This window comes from Thermobia domestica, chromosome 3 (assembly GCF_964235325.1).
Source record: "Thermobia domestica chromosome 3, izTheDome1.hap1.1, whole genome shotgun sequence".
Taxonomy (NCBI): Eukaryota; Metazoa; Arthropoda; class Insecta; order Zygentoma; family Lepismatidae; genus Thermobia; species Thermobia domestica.
The window spans coordinates 81,247,611-81,268,650 of NC_137456.1; the positions used below are offsets into that span (position 1 = coordinate 81,247,611).

Genomic DNA, 21,040 nt, shown 5'->3' on the forward strand with positions numbered 1-21,040 from the left:
GCAATAATGTATAAGTATACAAGAAAGCCTTGTAAATACCATTTGTGTATCTTCTTTCAGCGTTGCTTTGCTCAGTGGTCCAATAAGAATGCGAGGCCTGCTACAATAATGGATGAGGTTGATTCAACTTTGGATCCAGATGTTCACATGAGAGAATGCATATTGAAACTATGGGCGATAGGAGATTATTTAAAAGAACAGACAGTGGTAAGTGATTCTATATTTGCCATGGCCATATTCGTTCATATTTGTAATTGTTAGTGGTTTAGTTGAGTTGAAATCTGTGGAAACGCAGTTGTCAAAAATATTTGCTCTTGAAGCAGAATTGTTCAATATTTTCATGGGAAGATAGCGTTTTCATATTGCAGCTAGAAGTTATTGTTTGTTCCAATCCGCAACCTATGAAACGAAATGTTCGAGCTGAATACAAGATGAATTATCCTAAAGCTTCTTTCTTTATTACTTGTGTAAAGTCTTTAGAGTTTAGTAAAATGAAAATGTAATTAGAAATATATTTTGTGTTATGAATTACTGGAATTACACAAAGAACTATGTTCAAATGTACACATATCGCAATGCTTTGTTTTGTAGAATTTTAAATAATCAAACTGAAATTTAAACCTTTCGCCTTTTATTACAAAAAATAGTCTATAACAGATTTACAAAGTTCTTGTAAGTCTCTAAATGTTTTCAGAATTCAATAAAGTACTCGGTACACACAAGAGGCCTTGAAATAAAGGTGCCATTGTCTTTACCTTGTAATGGGTTTAGGCAAGTATCGTGAATAACACTTTCGCTCATGGCAGCCTCCAGAGTGAGTGATTATAGGAAGTCTCCTTTGCTCATAGCAGACTTGGGAGACAGTTAAAGGAGTTCTCCGCACCTCATAACAGCCTCGGGAGAAAAGTGATTATAGCATATCTCCTTTGCTCATAGCAGACTTGGGACACACTTAAAGGAGTTCTCCGTACCTCATAGCAGCCTCGGGAGAAAAGTGATTATAGCATATCTCCTTTGCTCATAGCAGCCTCGGGAGAAAAGTAATTATAGCATATCTCCTTTGCTCATAGCAGACTTGGGAGACAGTGAAAGGAGTTATCCGTACTTCATAGCAGCCTCGTGAGAAAAGTGATTATAGGATATTTCCTTTGCTCATAGCAGCATAAGGAGATGGGTTTGAAAGGAATTCTCCGTAGCTCATGGCAACCCCAGGAGAAAATCTTAATGGGTGAGTGATCAACGGTCAACTGAAAGATTTCTCGTCTTGAGGAGTTATCTTGAAGATGAGTCCATGTAGGGGCAATCGGCCTTCTTCGTAGGTTTCTCTAAATCCTTCTACGTGTCTTCCTGGAGATGTGTTCTTTTTATGACACTTACTATTGTTTATGTATGAGCGTAAAACCATGTGTTTTTAGTAAAAGCATGTGATGACCGTTTGTGCGGGGATCAACCTTGCAATATATAATAGTTCATTTCTGAAAATTTTGTCGGTTCTTGAATTAATTTAATTAAATTTCTTATATATACAGTATTGTTACCAATGATCTTTCCGATGATAACTCTGAACAGATCTCGCTTACCAATACTTAGACACGTGAAAAGAGGTATCAATGGAAATGGAAACCAAAAATGTTTTTTTCACGAGACCCACATCCAGCCTCTATTTCTTGACATGCACGTTGTAACGTTGGACGATCTACTAATGTAATGACCTCCGTGATGTGAACACAAAGATTGTGAATTTTGATGCACGTGATCCCGGATTCGCATCCCTGTAGGAGAGCGCAAAAACATTAATTTGAAAATCATTCAGTTTCATTACTCAACTGTTTCCTTTAGCCTGAAGACAATCGTAGCACGTTAAACTAAAAAAAGAACATTTCATTTTTACAAAGGTCCTAGATTGTTAATGGTAAAGGTATCTGACACACGTGTTATTTGACAAAACCCCAGATAAAAAGTCCCAGATTGTAAGGTCGAGGGAACGTGGTGGCCAACGCAAACGTTCAATATTACCTCTAATACTTTACAGTTGTCTCACTTACTGGTGGCCGGTCGATTGACTTTCTTTTCAGGTTCATTAATTTGCTTTAAATTTAGAATAGCACTTACGGATACTGTGCCTGCTAGGTACATCTTCACCAAACTTCCTTCTAAAATTATATTTGACAGAGATAACACATTAGCTGACTTGAAAATCCAACACTCAAAATGACTTCTTGTCTTCATTGGCATTAAGACAGGACCCACTGAAAACCAGAATATTACGGCCCACAGCGTCACAGAGCCGCCGCTGTTTTCACGGTTGAGCAGAGAGAGTGCCGATCACGTACCTTTTTGGGCCGTCTGCCACACATAAACACGTCTGGTGGTTTAAAATAAGGTAAAGATTGATTCATCCGATCATATCATACGTTTCTAGTTATCAGCGGTCTGTGTTGCATGTTTGCGACACTATTGTCTTGGTGCTAAAGCGTGATGATCCTTTATCAAGGGTTTCGCTGGTGCAACCCTATCCAATATGTTTATGTCATGTAACTCGCGGTGAACTTTGATTGTTGATATAAGTTGTGGGAGGCGTTGCTTGAGTTTCTCCGTTACTTCAACGCAGTCACACGACGGTTTTGAGTAACAATCCGTTTTAATGCTTGACGGGACTTGTCGTTGAGAGTAGGAGCGGCTCTATAATGTAGTCAAAAGCTCTCTACCTTTCCAATTAATTCGAAAAAATATTAAGAAAAAAGTATGGACATTTATTCCTGTATACGACCGAAGAAAAAATACTTAATATGGAGTATGCAACCCTGATTGGTGACCATGAGTTATTTGGGAACATACTCTAAGTCATGATACTTGATGCTACTCTGTGTTCACGTGTTCTGGCTTGACTCTTTGCCCTTACGTACAATGTAATCACACATTTTTCGTCACGAAAAAAGAAATCCATTTCGGTCGGCAGACGGAAGTACGGGAAAAGAGCCTAAACTTTGTAGCTGTGCTGGTGCGTTCGACCCAAGCAAAGTGAGATGTCTTTGTTCCGGTTATCGCATACACATAAAATAATGACACATATTATATCAGAATTCACAGTACAATTTCAAATCATTGTTTGTTGCGATACTCATTCTAATTATTACGAAGGAAAAAATTAAGAACATTTTCTTAATGCACTTTGCAATTTTTGGATTTAATGACACCTACTGTATGTTTAATATTTTTTCAAACAATTAGATGACGAATGAATATTCTTGAAGTATATTTTAAATTGATTTACCATTGAAATATTACCTTAAAAGTACTCATACGATGATATAGACAAATATGAAAGTGTTACACTTGTAATTCAAAGTTATAAAATAACAATAAGTAGAGAATAGTCAATTGGCAAGTTCAGTAGGGTACACTTGAGAATGACAATACTCACGGGTGTCAGTATATTCGGTCCCCGACAGACTTGTGGAACTTCATGCTTTCTATTTTGAAGCTTCCTCGTGCATGTACAGTTTGCAAACGAGTTTTCGGCATAGGTTAGAATCTCGATAAGAACATCTATTATTCAGTCAGAGTATACGGTAAACAGCCGGTCTGCGGCTTGGTGCTGAAAATGAATATGGTCGAATGAATTACTTGTTTGTTTGTAGAAACGATCGAAATTGAATTAATTATCGAGTGTCTATTTTAGAAGTAAACAAATAAATATACGATATACGAAGCTATTTACTTTTCCTTTTTATTATTTAGTTTTTGTATTCTTTCAAATTACACTCTTAAGTATGTATGTTAATGGGTACGTAACTTAATGATATTTACAGAATGGATTAAGAGGGAATTCAGTGGATCAGTGGTGCAAGGGGTCCTTGGTTTGATTCCTGCTCACATGCGCTTGTGTTGGACAAAATCATGTCCGAGGATTTTCTCTGTTTTTTCTTATTTTCTTCCTCATTCTTACTTAACAATTACTTCATAATTCACATTCATTAATTCATTCGTCTCCCAGTGGCGGATCTAGAAGGTGAAAACTAGGGGAGGGAGCAGTCAGAACCCAGACTATGATAGGTTACTATAAACTTTAAAACATACATAAATTATAGCTTAAATTATTCTGGACACTCAAAAAAACCGGGGGCTCTAAGCTAGATCCACCACTGTCGTCTCCTTTAGCCTGAAGGGCAGTAGCATGTGACACATAACTAGAAATTTTATTTCATTTACAGAATCATCATCATCATAGGTATTCTGGCATTATTGACAGGTCACTTGCCATAACTGAGAAGTTTGCATGCCCCACAGTCTTCCGCTAACCTTCCGAGTTGCGAAATTCCAATGTAGGCTACATGCGCTCTCTTTCTGCTGCCAGGAAAAGCGGCAGCAAAAAGGGTACTGTGGAGTGGAAGCCAATGGGAAACTACAACTCTATTTTTCCCGAGTTTGCTGGCAGCAGAAAGTGAACGTTTACAGAATAGATTGAGAAAATTCAATTGAAGAAATCGATTGAATAATGTTAGCAGTATAAAAATATTTTCACTTCTTGAATAACTTTAATTCTTTTGCTGAATGCAGTATGTAAAGTTAAACAAATCTGTATGTAAGTCATCTATATGGATATAATATTATAATAAGAAAGTTCTCCTGCAATATTTGTAATTAATACTCATATCAGAATTAAAAAAAAAACTTCAAAGTAAAACATCACTGAAAGACTCAAAGCCAGATGTTGATTTTACGACATATTGTCCTCATTATTATTATTATTATTATTATTATTATTATTATTATTATTATTATTATTATTATTATTATTATTAATGTTTATTGTGAATTTTAATAACGAGTAATAATTATTTTCAGGCTACGTATAGAGCGGCTTTAGAACGTTTGAGCGAAAAGTTTGGCACCGACTTACCTGATTACAAGTTGCTGAATTATCTACTAGATCTGGACTGCATGCTTACTATAGAAGAATATTATAAAATGCATGGCCATGCAACTCATATGGTGAATCCTAGAGGTAATAGACATATTTTGTTTCTAGTATACATCAAGTTTCTGTTCGTTATGAATGCAGACAACATATTGAAATAATATGAAGTACTATAACAACTAAAAATTGTACTGTTCTACGAAAAAATCCTATTTCTTGGGAAAAAAATTGTAATTGTTATATTTGAGAGCTGAATTCAAAAATGTATTTAGTTTTCCTTCTTCTTCTTCTTTGCATCAGCGATAGTTTAAAAGTAATGAAATTTTAATTGTATTTGAACATTTTCATTTAATTCTAGAAATTGTGTTCACATATGTTGACACAGTGTTCACATATGTATTCAGTTCTTTTAAGCAGAAATTCTGAAGGAATATTTACAAAGAAAAGATAACATTTGAACAGAATGTTTAATTTCGTCATTTCCTGCTAATTATCTTTCATGTCCTGAATTATAGTCCAGCAATGATCTCCTAACATTGTGGGAATCAATTTTTCCTCATACCTTTCCATGGTAGCTATATCTTTGTGAAATCTTTCATACCATGATAGTCCGATACATCACTGCAACTTTCTGGAAAGAAGTCCAGATTTGAATTCCTGAAATGTATTTTCAAGGTTTATATTGAATAAATTTGTGTAACTTTGATAATTTGATTCACAAATTCGGTGTATTTGACGACCCTTCTACTTTCAAGAAAGTTTTGTGTTACATTATTGCAACATACCCATGCTCGCTTTCTTTTGTGACGTATGTTTCAAACCTTTCCATCTTGTTGAAGGTGTCTAATCTGAGAATCCATAAATATGCCATTTTTAATTTTAGCATCTGATAGACGAGAATTTTTATCAGAAAAATTTGCAAATCCTCTGCCTGTTGTATCCTTAGCCTTTCCAAATGTTATTTAATTAGTCCAAGTTTTATGGGAAATATATCTTCACGAAATATTAGATTTTTCTGCTGCACATTTTTAAACTACTATTCTGACACTTTGTTTAGATACATACTGAATATAAACACGAAAATTCATCGAAACACTGCGGATATAAACTTACATTCACTTTGTATTTTCAAAGAATCATAATAAAGTAATTTACGTTCGTGAATTTAAGTTACTTTTTCACTGTGAATTTGATTGTATCATCATCCTATGCTATCTGAACAGTGAAACTGATATTTGAAAATGTTACAAATTCAAAAGTGACCATTTACACAAATTTATTATATTTGCTGCAAATACATATTATGCATCTGATCAAATTACTTCAAAAGTAGGCTATCCCTGACAGCCAAGTTTTGATTTCAAATTTGAATTTACAGCTGTAAGTTCCTTTGGGATTACTAATTTTCATCATATTTTTGTAACACACTCCGCCTTATGCAGAGTCGTTTTGACTTATGACTAGAGTCATACTAAAAGCTTGATTACTGCAGGAATCTTATGTTAGTCTAACCCTTTAGTATGGCACTAATCACGCGTCAAAACGACTCTGCATAAGGCCCACTGTTTTTAATAAAAATGAACTAATAATTGAATGCGAACCTCGCGTTGCGTTAACAAAATCTGTATTGCTACAGTATTCATAATTCTCAATGTATTCTATATTTCTTACATACTACCCGTAAATTACTATTCGCAATAAAATCTTAATTTATAAATCCTATATTACCAGCAAAAGAAATATGACATCCAATATATCCACGGTGGGCAACCACGAGCTAATTTTATGAGGTAATTTTGGATTACATATTGTTAGAAACTATATGAAGAGGCACCATAGAAATAGATTAGGGATGCATTGATAATTTTTATAAACTTAAAAATAAGGTAATTTCATAGGCAATAACACTGTTTTCTTTTCTAAAATATTTAATTTCTTAGTTTTCACTCAACAAAATTACCATTTTATAGTTAAATCAGAAAAAAAAGTATGCAATAAAAGTATCAATAAATGGGAAATAGTCTCACACAAACATTTTCATTACATAAAGTTGTAGTATTAATATTTCCGATTTTATTTATTCGCATGTTACATGAAATTTAAAATTAATAAAACATACACCGACCAAAGTGCACTTCTTCTTCTGCTGCTAAAGGAAGAGTGTCTAGTGCGTATTTATATACCAAAATATGGCATCACCTTCATCAGATACGTTATCATAAAGTGTCTGATGAAGGCAATGATACCTTCCCGAAATTGTTACACAAGTGTTTCTAATTCTTATCAAGTGTGGACCATTCTTCTTTACTGAGAGCACCCCTCACCGGTGTCTCCTATCTTGATATGTTTCAGAACTTACTTGTTCCACAGTTAGATAAAGATGAGCACGATGGCCGCTCATGGTAGCAACAATATGGCGTCCCGCCGCACTACCTGATAGACAAGAGAATTTCTTGATTAGCGTTTCCCAGATAAATTGATAGGTCGTTGTAGACAAATTGCCTGGCCGCCATGGTCTCCAGATTACACGGCACTTGGCTTCTTTCTGTGGGCGTTTGTGAAAGATAAGGTGTACACTACTCCCCTACTTGATAATGTTAATGAACTGAAACATCGCATCACAACAGCCATCACGGACGGTACCCCCGAAATGCTGGCTACTGTTTGGCAGGAAATCAACTTTCGTTGGGATGTGTCCAGGATGGCCGCAGTTGCACAAATTCAGCCATAATGGATTTGTCACAAAAAACTTGAAGTGTTTTGCAGTATAATGACATATAAACCAAATCTGTATGTGGTTCCAATAAGGAATTATAGCTGAAAGTATATACTTGAAGTTGTAAACCCTATAAAGAATCACCCTGTATATTTAGTGCTTTGGTCAGTGTGTGTTTTATTAGCATATGTATATCCGAAATTATATATGTATATGTAGAATATATCCGAATTGTATATGTAGAATATATCCGAAATTATAATGAACACTATAAAAGTTAAAACATAAGAGAGAGTCATAAATTCTGCAATATTTCCACAAACCAAACAGTAAGCTCATGATCTACTCTGTATGCAAAATCAAACTGGCCCAAGAGGTAGTTTGGCAAGCGGACTATTTAATATGGAGGCCGTCTTGAGTCAGTTTTCAGTGGCAGTGACGATACATTTTCATCAACACTTTTAATTTGTCATGCGGTGTTGCTACATCGTCATATTTTTATTGGGTTCTATCACCAAAACAAGGACCGGTGGATAAATGTCATATTATGTTTTCAACTTCTTTTTACCTCTAGCAGCATCCCCAACACCAATGCCGGATTTACGTATAAGCTAAAAATTTGATAGCTTAGGGCCTCCACTCGCTTGGGGGCCCCCAAAATTTTAAAGATAAAACTGATTGTAATGTAATTTCCAAATAACAAGAAAAAGCAAATAAGATAAAATGCACATACAACAATAGTGTTTTGTTTTGTTATGTATTAGGCTTTTATGAAACAAATAATAGAACTCTATTTCTCAGCCCCACTTATAATGAGGTCTTTGTTATCCAGCTCCGCTTATAAAGAAGGCCCCGTTTCCCAGTCGTGCTTATAATGGGCCCGTGTTTCCATTTAGATAACCAATAGGTCCATAAATTAGCATATAGCATATACTCAAACCTAAAAACTGCGACATTTTGTCGCTGAAAAACAAAGCTTAACGTCTAAAGGGCCTCTTTCAATAGTTCACTCCTATCAAACCTAAATCCGGCACTGCCCAACACCATCTAGACAGAGCACGGCTGCAAGTTATAGAACAACATATGCTGTCCTTGCGACATTGATTTATTTTTTTTTTTTTTAAAAAAAGGGAGAAAAGAAAAATTAAATGAAAGACGAAAAGAGCTTTACAAATTTTCCTATTTTCCAAAATAACCGACGTAATCGTTTGCGGAAAAATGAAAGGACAGGAAATATGAAGCTAACAGTATTACGAAAGTACACTGAGAGAGAGAGAAATCCGTCATTCGGACAGCGGTATATTGTACAAATATACGGAATCCATATGATCACTACGGAAATCTGTACGAAGCATATGTTATCCACATGCTACATTCGTATTGGATTTTCCCGTTTAGATGTTACATTATGTCACTGCAGAATGTCTGACATCTAACAGTCATCCGTACATGATATACTTATACGTATGTTACTTACTTCAGCTATATGTTATATACGTACATCTGTATGTGAGATTCTTACCACACGGAAAGTACGTATAGATGGAAGACTTATACGGAAAGCATTATAAAACATATGTTTTCAGTTATAGGTTTGTTGTAGAATGTTACATACAGTACAGTCGTACGTTAAGGATTTATGCATGTAACCTACGTTTTTACGCACACCTCATACGTTTTTTCTCTATGTACTACCATGAGCAAAATAAATGACGCGTCTCTTTATTTTGAAGTTTTTTGAAAATATCTCCATTTTCTTTATATGTTCGAAATTTCGGAAGGTTTCCCCAGCAGGACAGGTTAATAACAAACCCGTTTTTAATATTTGTGTTAGATATTAGCTTAAAATAAAGAAATTAGAAGCAAAAAACATTAAATCGACAGAAATCTCGAGAATTACCAACTCTGCTAAAGTGGGAAATTTTCAAGAACGCGAGGGAATTCTGCAGTTCAACACGAAGCAGCGACATCTATGTCATTGAGAGAAGCGTGGATTAGATCTACAAACGAAAATTTTAACGAAATATTTCTAGTATGTCTTATTATATGCATTATCAGCGAACTCCAAATATATGAATCTATGCTAAGTATTAACGTATAGATAGTGCAAATAGTGGAAATTACCTATGGAAAAAGACGAATTGTTAGCCCAATCGTAATGAAAAATCGTCTTTACTGTAGAACAGGTTCAGCTTACGTCAGAAAGCAAATAGCTCAGTTAGATAAAGCAACGAGTGTGTATACCGAAGGTAGGCGGTTCGAATCCCGTGGAAATACTGTTGTCATTTTTATCACTAAGGTTATTTTATTTATTTTTTATTTGGGAAAGAATCAAAATGTAACATATGTGTAAAACTCATGACGATACCAAAAGAAAAAATTTGGATATTTTGATAACAGATTTCCCTATTAAATGTTTAATTTTCTCTATAAATATTTGTCTTAAATTAAAATTGTTTTGAATTTACTACATAAGCAAAGTTGCCCGAAGGAGGAGAGCTCAAGTAATAGATATTCTACGTAAAAGCAACCTATTGTAGAATGATGATGCTTCTTACCTTCAGCACATAATCTTAACGTTAGAGAGTCAGAGAGAGAAAAATCCTGTTTTTCCTCCCCTATGACCACTCATCTTAAAGCTCTATCTATAATGATTCGTGTCACATAATTTCGGCTCTCCAAAGACATTCATATTTATTATTATTATTATTATTATTATTATTATTATTATTATTATTATTATTATTATTATTATTATTATTATTATTATTATTATTATTATTATTATTATTATTATTATTATTATTATTATTCCTGAATATGAGCCAGAGCCCACTCTGAAAAATTGCATCTGGCGTTCTGAGTGAAAGTTCTATGGGACTATTAGAAAAATATATTCCCGTTTCCACGCTGATGGTAGAATTTCTTAAACAGTTATTGAATTACGTTCAAAAGGTAGGCGTAAATAGCGCCCCCGCAACAATGTGGCGTGGGGACCGCACAAGCTGCAAGGCCAAAAAATATACAGAAAGTACGCCGGGGCGGAGCAGGCCAAATTTTCACACGGGCAAAGTGACTTTTTGGCGCCCTTCCCCTAGTAGTAGCCTATATTTTACATTTTATCATAGTGTTTTTAATAGTTTAAACCAGGAGAGTCATTTCAGATTTTGCTTTGGGGGGGGAGCAAGACCTCTTGATATAAGTAAAATTTCGCGTTTTTCACTGATTTACTACTATTCTAATGATAAAATCTATATACATCTCAAACTCAGGGGGGGCAAATGCCCCTCCCTGCCCTCCCTAAATGACGCCCCTGTTTTAAACCCATTTTCAAAAAGAAATCCATTACCTAGGAAAACTTCACAAAGAATATGGGCCCGCTATAAACAATACCAACTCCACCCCCTCTGATCTAGTGGCTAGCACGCCTGACCTCTGTGGTACCGGGTCCAATTCCCGGTGGATTACTGTTGAACGATAAAAGTGGTTCGGATTCCACTATAATTAGTATCCACATCTCCCTTGCCCATTAAGGCATAACCGTGGAACGCTAAACTCAAGCAAACAAACAAACAATACTTAATTCCCGGCACTCTTTATTCTACATGCCATCTCTCAATTTTTCGATACAGCCCCCTTAGTACTATGAAACTCTCTTCTTCCATAGTGAAATGTAAAAAGATCATATAATTGCCACTACTTTACAAGAATATAAACCAAAAACGTCAGTAGAAAGCACATTGTAAAATTTACTTTTTGAGGCTCGTTTTGGTGCCCCTCTTTCTCTGGCACCCCGGGCAGTCGCCCGGCCCTTAGTCCGCCCTTGAAAGTACGGACGCATAACTAAGGACTGCGGAGGAGATGTTAACCTTCATGTTATGCCACTGGTTTGACGTGTTTGAAATGTTCAGTATGTGATCGGTTAGTGAAATAATTTCGACGGTTACTGATGTTTAAAGTTTAGGTAAGACAAAGCTACCTAATCAAATACATTTGATATCGCGATGTCACAATTTGATTTTTCCTCACATAAAAAAGATAAAAACAATAGTAATAAAAACCCTTACTCGTACTGGGCTCCTAACTAACTAACAACCTAATTCTTACAGACTAGTTGCTCTGACCAACTGAGTTTCGATTTCTTACGCGAAAGAAGTCTGTTATATTAAGAGGCATGCTTTTCATTATCAAAACTGTTCGAAGTAATACGAACATGGCTTAAGAACAGAGACGGAACTGAATTACCACTCGATTGACCTTGAGGGCAAATCACCAAAGCGTAGCTATAAACGTAAGTTCCAGCATGCATTTCTCTGGAGTTGTGTTCAGTATTCCTATCTGCCAGTCATGCTTGTTCGTAGGAGTAATATGTTACAAACCTAACCTTTTGATAGAGCACAATGACAGAGAATCAGAGAAAAGAAACTCTTGCCATTGTGAACGTGGGATACCACACTGTGCAATGAAACTGACGCGTCTCCTTGAAGTGATATTTCATCGAAAATAACTCGTTTTCCTTTATATAGTCTATCCGAAGTTTTTGAGGGTTTCAAAATGAGGAAATGTTACTGACAAACAAGAACGCATTTAGGGGTGGGTCTAGGGGGTCCGGACCCCCTCTGAAACCCCAACTTTTCTGTAAATTTAGCCTAATTTTGAGGATTATCTTTTAAAATTTTATTATAATTTATCCTAATATTGAAGTCGGACCCCTCCCGAAATAAATTACTGCATACGTGTCTCTGACAATTTTCAATATATTCGTTAAATAATAAAGTAAAATAACTAAATTAGGAGCAAAAAGCGGGCTAACTTTTGTCTACTGCCAATATTGCTAGAAGGGATATTAATAGCAAAAACTGCTAGTCAATGCTAAACCTTGGAACGTCATCCCGAACAACAAGTCTATTATTGAAAACTACATATGAAACATGTTATTAAAACTTATCCAGCTTTTATCTGGCATGAAATTATTATATACACCAAAATTCACTCTCCTAAAATGTGTATCTAAACAATGTACGAAGCAATGAAAATTTTTTATCGAAATATTTGGGCAGGAAACTCTAACAGCCAGCCATTTTATTTAAATCGTAATAAACCCTGTAACCGTACGTTAACGTGAGGACAAAGCTTGGTCCATTGGTAAATTGTTTGAAGAATAAAAACTCAATGTTCGTAGGTTCGAATCTATCCAGTCACCACAACATTTTATTCTTGTGTAACGATGAAATAAGAAAAAAAATGTATAACCGTTAAGACAAAACTTCAACCAAGTCTGAAGAGAACAATACTAAAATAGTAATACAATGACGTCAACCAAAAATTATTTCATGTAGCGTTTGGACGAAATTACAGCTGTTAACAATTGCAGAAATAAAAACAGGCTGATAGCTGTAATGCAATCTAGACTTCTGAATGCATTTACTTCCTGAAAACTTCCGTCTCGTCATTGGTATGCCGTTAATCATTGTAAAACCTTTCAATTGGAAGTGAAATGACACAAACTAAAACAGTTTTAAATCAATAAATAATGTCTATGTGTAAAAGTAGGTGTCTTTTATCTGTAGTTCTGAGTTCCTTTTACTTTGAAGTGACAAATGAAAGAAGAAAGTATGGTGTTCGAAAAAAATCAAATTTGAGATTTCAACGAATTTATAGGTATTATAGCCCCTAACATCGAAAAAGTTATTTTTCGATACATGTCTATCTGTTCGTCCGTCCGTTCACTACACTTTTCTGTGCACTCGCCTAGAGGCCATACCGTTCAACTTATCTGCACCAAATTTTAGTTTAAGATTTTCATAGTATTTCCTATAGTTTTTTTTATTTCCCTCCTACTCCCAAAACAAGGGTAGTTTCCTGTACGATGAAAATAGAAAAAAGATATTTTCTCATAACTGGCTCTAACGATCTTGTTTTCTTTCTTTTTTTATAAATCAATATTTAATTAGCAACCCTATTTTGTGGTATAAGGCATTTATCTGAGAAAAATCTACAAGGGGTAGTTTATACTAAGGGGGTGAGTTTTTTCTCAGTGATTTTCTCAAAATGGACTCAAATGTTTTCGTTCATATTTCATAAATAAAGATTTCATTAATAACTTATCAATATGGCATAACTCGTTTGTCCTAAAAAAAAAATGCGAGGGGTAGTTTATTCTTGGTGGAGTGTTGTCTGGGAAATTTTCTCAAAAACGACTCAAAAGAGTTTATTCATATTTCAAAAATAAATATTTCGTTAATAACCGAACAATATGGCAAAATTCGTTTGTCCTGAAAAAATATGCGAGGAGTAGTTTACTCTTCGGGGTGTTTTTCCTCCACGGTTTTCTCAAAAATGAGTCAAGCAATTTTGTTCGTACTCAGAAATAAATATTTCATTAAAAACCTAGTAATATGGAATAACTCGCTTACCCTGAAAGAATCCTCAAGAGATAGTTTATTCGGGGAGTTATTTTTCCCTCACGATTTTCTCAAAAATTACTCGGACAATTTTATTGATGATTCATAATTAAGTATTTCATTAATAACCCTATATTTTAGTATAAGTCATTTCTATGAAAAACAATTACAACGGATAGTTTATTTTTGGGGTCAAGGTTATTTCTCCGACAATTTTCTCGAACGACAGGCGATTTTGTTCAAATTTCGTAAATAAATATTTCATTAATAACCAAAAGTATATCTTAACTCATTGTTCGAAACAATTCACAAGAGGTAGGTTACTCTTGACGTGTTCTTTTTGAACGACTTTCCCAAAGTGACTCATTTGATTTTTTTCATATTTCATAAACAATGATTGCATTAATTGGTCTATTATATGTCTAATGAAAATGTGCTCAAAGTGTGAGTTAGTTTTGTAGTGTGGATTTTCTTCAATCGAAGTTTTTTATTCGATAATCTGACATTCGATGTATTTGAATAATACGATAATTTTATTCGTATTATCCAAATACACACTTCAGTAACAACTGCGGCCTAACACAGTTAAGAAATTGAATTGAAAATGTTTAGTGCGGTGGCCCTGTAATTGAATATTTTTTGAATATATTTTGAACTCCCTAGCTTTTTGTGGTAAACTTAGGCTTTTCTTTTTCGAGCGACAAAAGAGAGAAGAAAATATAGTGATTGTGAAAATAATATCAAATTCAGATTTCAACGGATTTACATGTTTCATGGCGTCTACATACCGAAAATGTGACTTTTCGACACCCGTCCTTCCGGTCCGTCCGTTCGGCACACTTTTATATGCACTCGCCTAGAGGCCATACCGTTCAACTTATCTACACCAAATTTTAAACTTAGGGTTTACTTAGTATTCTTACAGGAGCTTTTCCATTTTTTCCTACCACTTAAAATAAGTGTGGTTTACAAACAGCCGAAAATCGAAAAACGCTATTTTCTCAAAAATGGTTTTAGCAATTTTGTTTATTTTTCATTAATCAATATTTAATTAACAACCCTATATTGCAGTATCAGATATTTCTCTTAGAAAAATTTACAAGGGTTAGTTTATTCTTGGAGGTGACTTTTTCTCGACGATTTTCTCAGAAAAGACCCTGGCGAATTTTGTACACACTTCATAAATAAATATTTGACCTTACAACATGGTATAAGTCAATTGACCTGAAAAATATATGAGTAGTAGTTTATTCTTGGACTTGAATTTATTCTCAGTGAGTTTCTCAAACACGACCAGTTGGCAACCCTGTATCTCGACAACGAAGCTGAATTCGAAAACTGCAAGAGGACCATTTGTCTCCTTTTGATGTCACGAATCACCTCCCGAAGTTTGTGGACATCTTTCAGGTTCACCCTTATTGAAGCTTCTTTTCGAAAAGTTAACTATTAACTTTAGGCATTGTTTATCTTTTTTTAAATCACAAATGTCGTTATTAATTTTAAGGCAGAGAACTACTTCTGAGAGAATAGATCTTGAAAGATAATATTAAAACTTAGACTTTTGTTTTCGAGACATTTCAGACAAAACAAGACATTTTACAAGCTATCTCGTGTCCAAAACATTTGCCTCGTATTATCTTGGATGTCACAAAGCGCGTCTTGTCTCTTTCTCGAGACATGTCTTATCTCGTGCGCATTCGTTAACACTTGGAAAGGATTATCTTTCTACTCAAAGCATTGTTTTTATAATGGTTGCATATTTATGATAATTACTGTCCACATAAATTACAGTCCTTTCAGTTGAATTAATTCTTATTATTATTATTATTGAAATTGCAATATCTAGTTTAACGTTGGTCGATTATGCACCTACGCTAAGGGAGAATGATGATGAATGAAATGGTGAAATGAAGAAAGTGGGAGGAAAATGGAAAATCTCAAGAAAACACATACCCATGCACACGGTATTTGTCCACCTCAAATTTCACTTGCACGAAGTGGAATCGAGCCACGGACCCCATGCACCAAAGGTGAATGCTCTATTATTATTATTATTATTATTATTATTATTATTATTATTATTATTATTATTATTATTAATAATAATAATAATAATAATAATAATAATAATAATAATAATTGTAGCGAGCTCAACGGGTTTCAACCGTTCGACTTAACCAACGTTTGGGTGCCTATTCGTTCGTCGGCTCCATGAGAACTTCTCATAAAAGACATTTCATTTTAATGAAACTAGTAAGTGCCTTCTTTTGGCTCTGCGAAGTAACTATTGCTTGAAATATGAATCTGCAAAACATAAGAGGTAAAATTAACCAAACGGTGTAAGTTTCCACTTATATATACAAAACAATTTTGCAATATCAACTACGTGAATCTTGTCCCATAAAGAAGCCGAAACCCCTACACCGAAGAGCCCTCCGAGATTTGATCATTGTCCACACGGACTGAAATTGTCATTTGAAGCCAAGACTTTAATATAAAGCCAATAATTTCTTTAAAATAGACGGAAAATTCGGAAGTTATAAGCATTTTCATATTTTTGCCTTTTCTTATAAGGGAGCCGTAGCCCCCCATACTGAAGAGCCCCCCCCCGGAGATTTGATCATTGTCCACTCGGACTGAATTTGTCATTTGGAACCAACACTTTAATGCGAAGCAAAATATTTCTTTAAAATAGACGAAAAATTCGAAAGTTATAAACATGTTAATAATTTTGCCTTTTCTCATAAGGGGGCCGTATTAGCCTACACTGAAGAGCCCCACGAGATTTGATGATTGACCACTTGGACTGAAATTCTCATTTGAAACCACAACTTTTAATATGAAGCCAAAAATTAAACTTTTACATCAATTTAAACTGACTGGGTTCCGGTTCCCCCCACTATTGTTTAGTTTAGTTAAGTGGTAATTTGTGACAGCTTCACATCATCAAAAGAATGTTTCACTTCAACTCCCCTCCCCCAGGAGTTCGTGCTGGATCCACCACTGGAATCAATAGACACTCTTCCTATTCTTTTTGTCACCCTTGATTGTGTAGGGGCTCCCTCGTACAAATAAAGAAGCGGTAATATTACAATCAAGGGGCGCTATATATTAGGTATTTTTTAGTTACCTACCCCTAACCGCACAGGGCCATCTTTCGTAGAATAAAAAATATTACGTGATATTCCAATCATGAAAGGGGAGAGGATGCTGTAAATATATTTCTTATTCATTTTGTCTGTCCTGCTTATCAAAAATTACTTTCTGTTGGAAGGGTATTGAAACGAGAGGGGCAAAATAAAAAGTCGTACCCCCTCCTACATGGTTGCTCAAATAAGTACTAAAGAAAGCATTTTAAACTAAGATATTTAAGATTTAAACTAGGAAACTAAGATATCCTTACATTATGTAAGGATGGCATATTCAGGATTATTATTATTATTATTATTATTATTATTATTATTATTATTATTATTATTATTATTATTATTTGAATGTTTTTGGAGCACCGAAATTTTGTGAGACGAACAATGATATGTAGAGGTTTAAGATGGGTGGTCATAGAGGAGGAAAAACCAGGATTTTTCTCTGTCTGACTCTCTAACGTAAAGATTATGTGCTGAAGGTAAGAAGCATCATCATTCTACAATAGGTTGCTTTTACGTAGAATATCAATTACTTGAGTTCTCCTCCTTCGGTCTACTTACCTTATGTAGTAAATTCAAAACAATTTCAATTCAATACAAATACATTGAAAAACTTTTCCGTAATTAAACATCTAGGCAAAATTAAACATTTAATAGGGACATCTGTTATCAAAATATCCAAACACGTAGATAGAAGAGTATCTAGTGAGAAATATTGTGAAACTTTATAAAATTCTCCAAATTAGAATGAACATTTACTGGGAAACATTCGTTATGCGCCAGCGAGCATATGGTGAGCAGTGAGCACAGGGGAAATAATTACGAAACTGTTTGCAAACAAAATTAGGGACGCTAATGCAAGTGCGACAACGGCATTTTTTCTTTTTTTGGTATCGTCATGAGTTTTACACACACGTTACAATTTAATTCTTTCCCACATAAAAAAATAAATAAAATAACCGTAGTGTAGAGATAAAAATGACAACGGGACTTCCATGGGATCGAACCCGCTACCTTCTGCATACAGACTCGTTGCTTTAACTAACTGAGCTATTTGTTTCTTACGTGAACTGAGCCTGTTCCGGTAAAGACGATATTTCATTACGATCGTCCTACCAATTCGTCCTTTTCCATAGATAATTTCCACTATTTGCTCTATCTTTATGTTAATACTTAGCATATATTCATATATTTGGAGTTTGCAGATAATGCATATAATAAGACATACTAGAAATATTCGTTAAAAGTTTAGTTTGTAGATTTAATCCAGATTTCTCTCAATGACATAGATGTCGCTGCTTCGTGTTGAAATGCAGAATTCCCTCGTGTTCTTGAAAATTTCCCACTTTAGCAGAGTTGGTAATTCTCGAGATTTCTGTCGATTTAATGTTTTTTGCTTCTAATTTCTTTATTTTAAGCTAATATCTAACACAAATATTAAAAACGGGTTTGTTATTAACCTGTCCTGCTGGGGAAACCTTCCGAAATTTCGAACATATAAAGAAAATGGAGATATTTTCAAAAAACTTCAAAATAAAGAGACGCGTCATTTATTTTGCTCATGGTAGTACATGGTTTCTAAAACGTTTTTTAATATAAAAAATGAAGTCATGACTTGAAAACAGTGATGATTTCAGAAGATTTTCTCTGGGCGGAATTTCAATACACTGGGGGTGATAAGTACTAGTACGAAAATACTGGAAATGTACACCTTGTCTCAAAAAGGTTGAGCGCATTCTTTACTGGTGTTTTGAGGCAATAATTTTCTAAGTCCAGCTTCGGGTATCTTCGGGAAAAAGTAAGCCAGGTTCGAACCTCCAAGCCAGCCTTTGCAATCGGGAAAGAGTTTGCAGATGTGTTTTTCTTCTTTTAAATATAATAAGACTTGTTACCAAGTGTTTAAAAAAGCAACATTGATTGAAATACTTAATGATACAATATTTCGAAACCTTTTTTTTTTTTAATGTTAGCACAGGCTTGTTTGTCATTTAGCTCTCCATACGTAATGGAACATTTAAATACGTTAAGGAATCTTTCCATATGTAAAAGAATGCTCAAAGTTAAGAAATAGAACATAATTATCGCCTGAGTACTAAAATAAAAGTCAAAGTAGAACAGAAACAGCGTTTGTAATGGATATGAATGTCATAATTACCTTGAGATCCGTTATACCTCGCTAGAAGGTTGTGTTAGCTCATTGGTAAGCTGTCGGATTTGAAATCATAAGGTTGAGGGTTCGAATCCCGTCTAGGCTAATCTTTTTTTTAAAATTATATTTTCCGCAATGCATGAAAAATTATATAAAATAGTTACATTAGAATACATAAGTTGTGTATATATAACATAATCATTGCAGAACATAGTAATTATTATGTTTAAAATATAACATCTGAGATAATTTTCACAGTAGGTCGGTATTATATATGAGGATGTAAATACAAGTTAAGAAACTCGTTCAATAGCAATAAATAAATCATGTAGTGTATTTATTTGCAGCTATTTGTCATATAGAGGGTAATCCTCAACATTCATAATACAGAATGTCATTTATGTTCTTGAAAAGTTATTCGATGCATAAACAGAAGGTATAAACAGGGAATCCAAAGTCGGAACGCTCGCAAAAAAAATTCATGAACCCCAAAGGTCACGTGAGCAGACTGGAATTGTCCTTATGAAGCATGCCACAGCAGAAAGTCTTTACATAGATTTTCAATTCAATTCCTGATATATGCTTTTGCAATGTGGAGGTGGTGATGCCTTGAGTCGGCCTCAATCGCTCGCTCGCTCGCTCGCTCACTCTATTTATACAGAATATAAAAGTGGATTTATGTGTGTATTTCAACATAATTCTGATATATCTAGAGCAATTTTAACTATATTTCTTACAGTCTGGAAAAAGAGTACTGTCGGGATACATATCAAAAATGCTAGAAACGGGTCGATATTAGTATCGAATCTATAGTTTCGTGGTCGCTTAGGTGAATAGTTCTACTTTCAATTCAAGTCCAATTAAGCTTCCATTAGCACCCAGGGTGGTTACGTAGCGACATAAAGATATCGAAATCATTCGATATTAGAATCGAATCGTAAGTTTTCAGCGCCGCTAACAGTGCAGCATTTCCCATTAGTCCACATTAGTCCACATTTCACATTAGTCCCATTGCCTAGAGGGCAACATATTTGCAGAGTGCAAAGTTTAAAACTTGAATAATATTTTAATTTTTTCCGTATGAAAAAGTTATAAATCAAGAGCAAATATACTATTTCACGAACAATCCTCTTTTACTATTCTAATATGTTTAATAATAGCGTAAGAAATCTAATAGTAATTCAGAACATGTTTCACAGTTGTTATTTTTTGTTACATAGTTGTAGCTGTAGCATGTAGTGAGTGGAATTTAACTGTAATAAATTCACTAATTAACCATATTCGAATTAAGTTTTATTTTTAAGTTCGGGATGAAGGGGTGGAGAAATATGTAGTTATTGGGGGCACCGAGCTTTTCTACATTTTACTTTCAAGATCTCCATTTTTCTTTTGTCATTTGTTCCTAATAAAAAAAAGTACAGTCACTTTTGGATTGTCATAGGATAGTAGGAGTTGGATTTTGGGATGCAGCCTGTGAGATTCTAGAGGAGCTAACTGCTTGAAAAAATATTTTTGAATCATCTGTAACATATGAAATAAGGATATGTATCATAAAAAATTGAAAGTAACTATGTCTGCATAATCATCACGGTCAAATTGCAAAGTCAAATGAATTGACGTTTGGTATATAATCAGGCTCCATTCCCAACTGGGAAGTTACCATACGCGTGTCACTTTCATTATAATACATATCCTTAGGGGGAG

The 21,040-nt window shown here is 34.5% G+C and overlaps 1 protein-coding gene across 2 annotated transcripts in view; it reads left to right on the forward strand.

Moving 5' to 3' along the window:
- LOC145680554 (testis-expressed protein 47-like) overlaps positions 1–21,040 on the forward strand; it is a 97,563-nt gene that overhangs the window by 67,453 nt on the left and 9,070 nt on the right. For both annotated transcript variants that reach the window (XM_081751185.1, XM_081751184.1), the window contains 2 exons: positions 61–207; positions 4,849–5,008. In XM_081751185.1, coding sequence (XP_081607311.1) covers positions 61–207; positions 4,849–5,008 — 307 coding nt within the window. The remainder of the gene's footprint in view (positions 1–60; positions 208–4,848; positions 5,009–21,040) is intronic.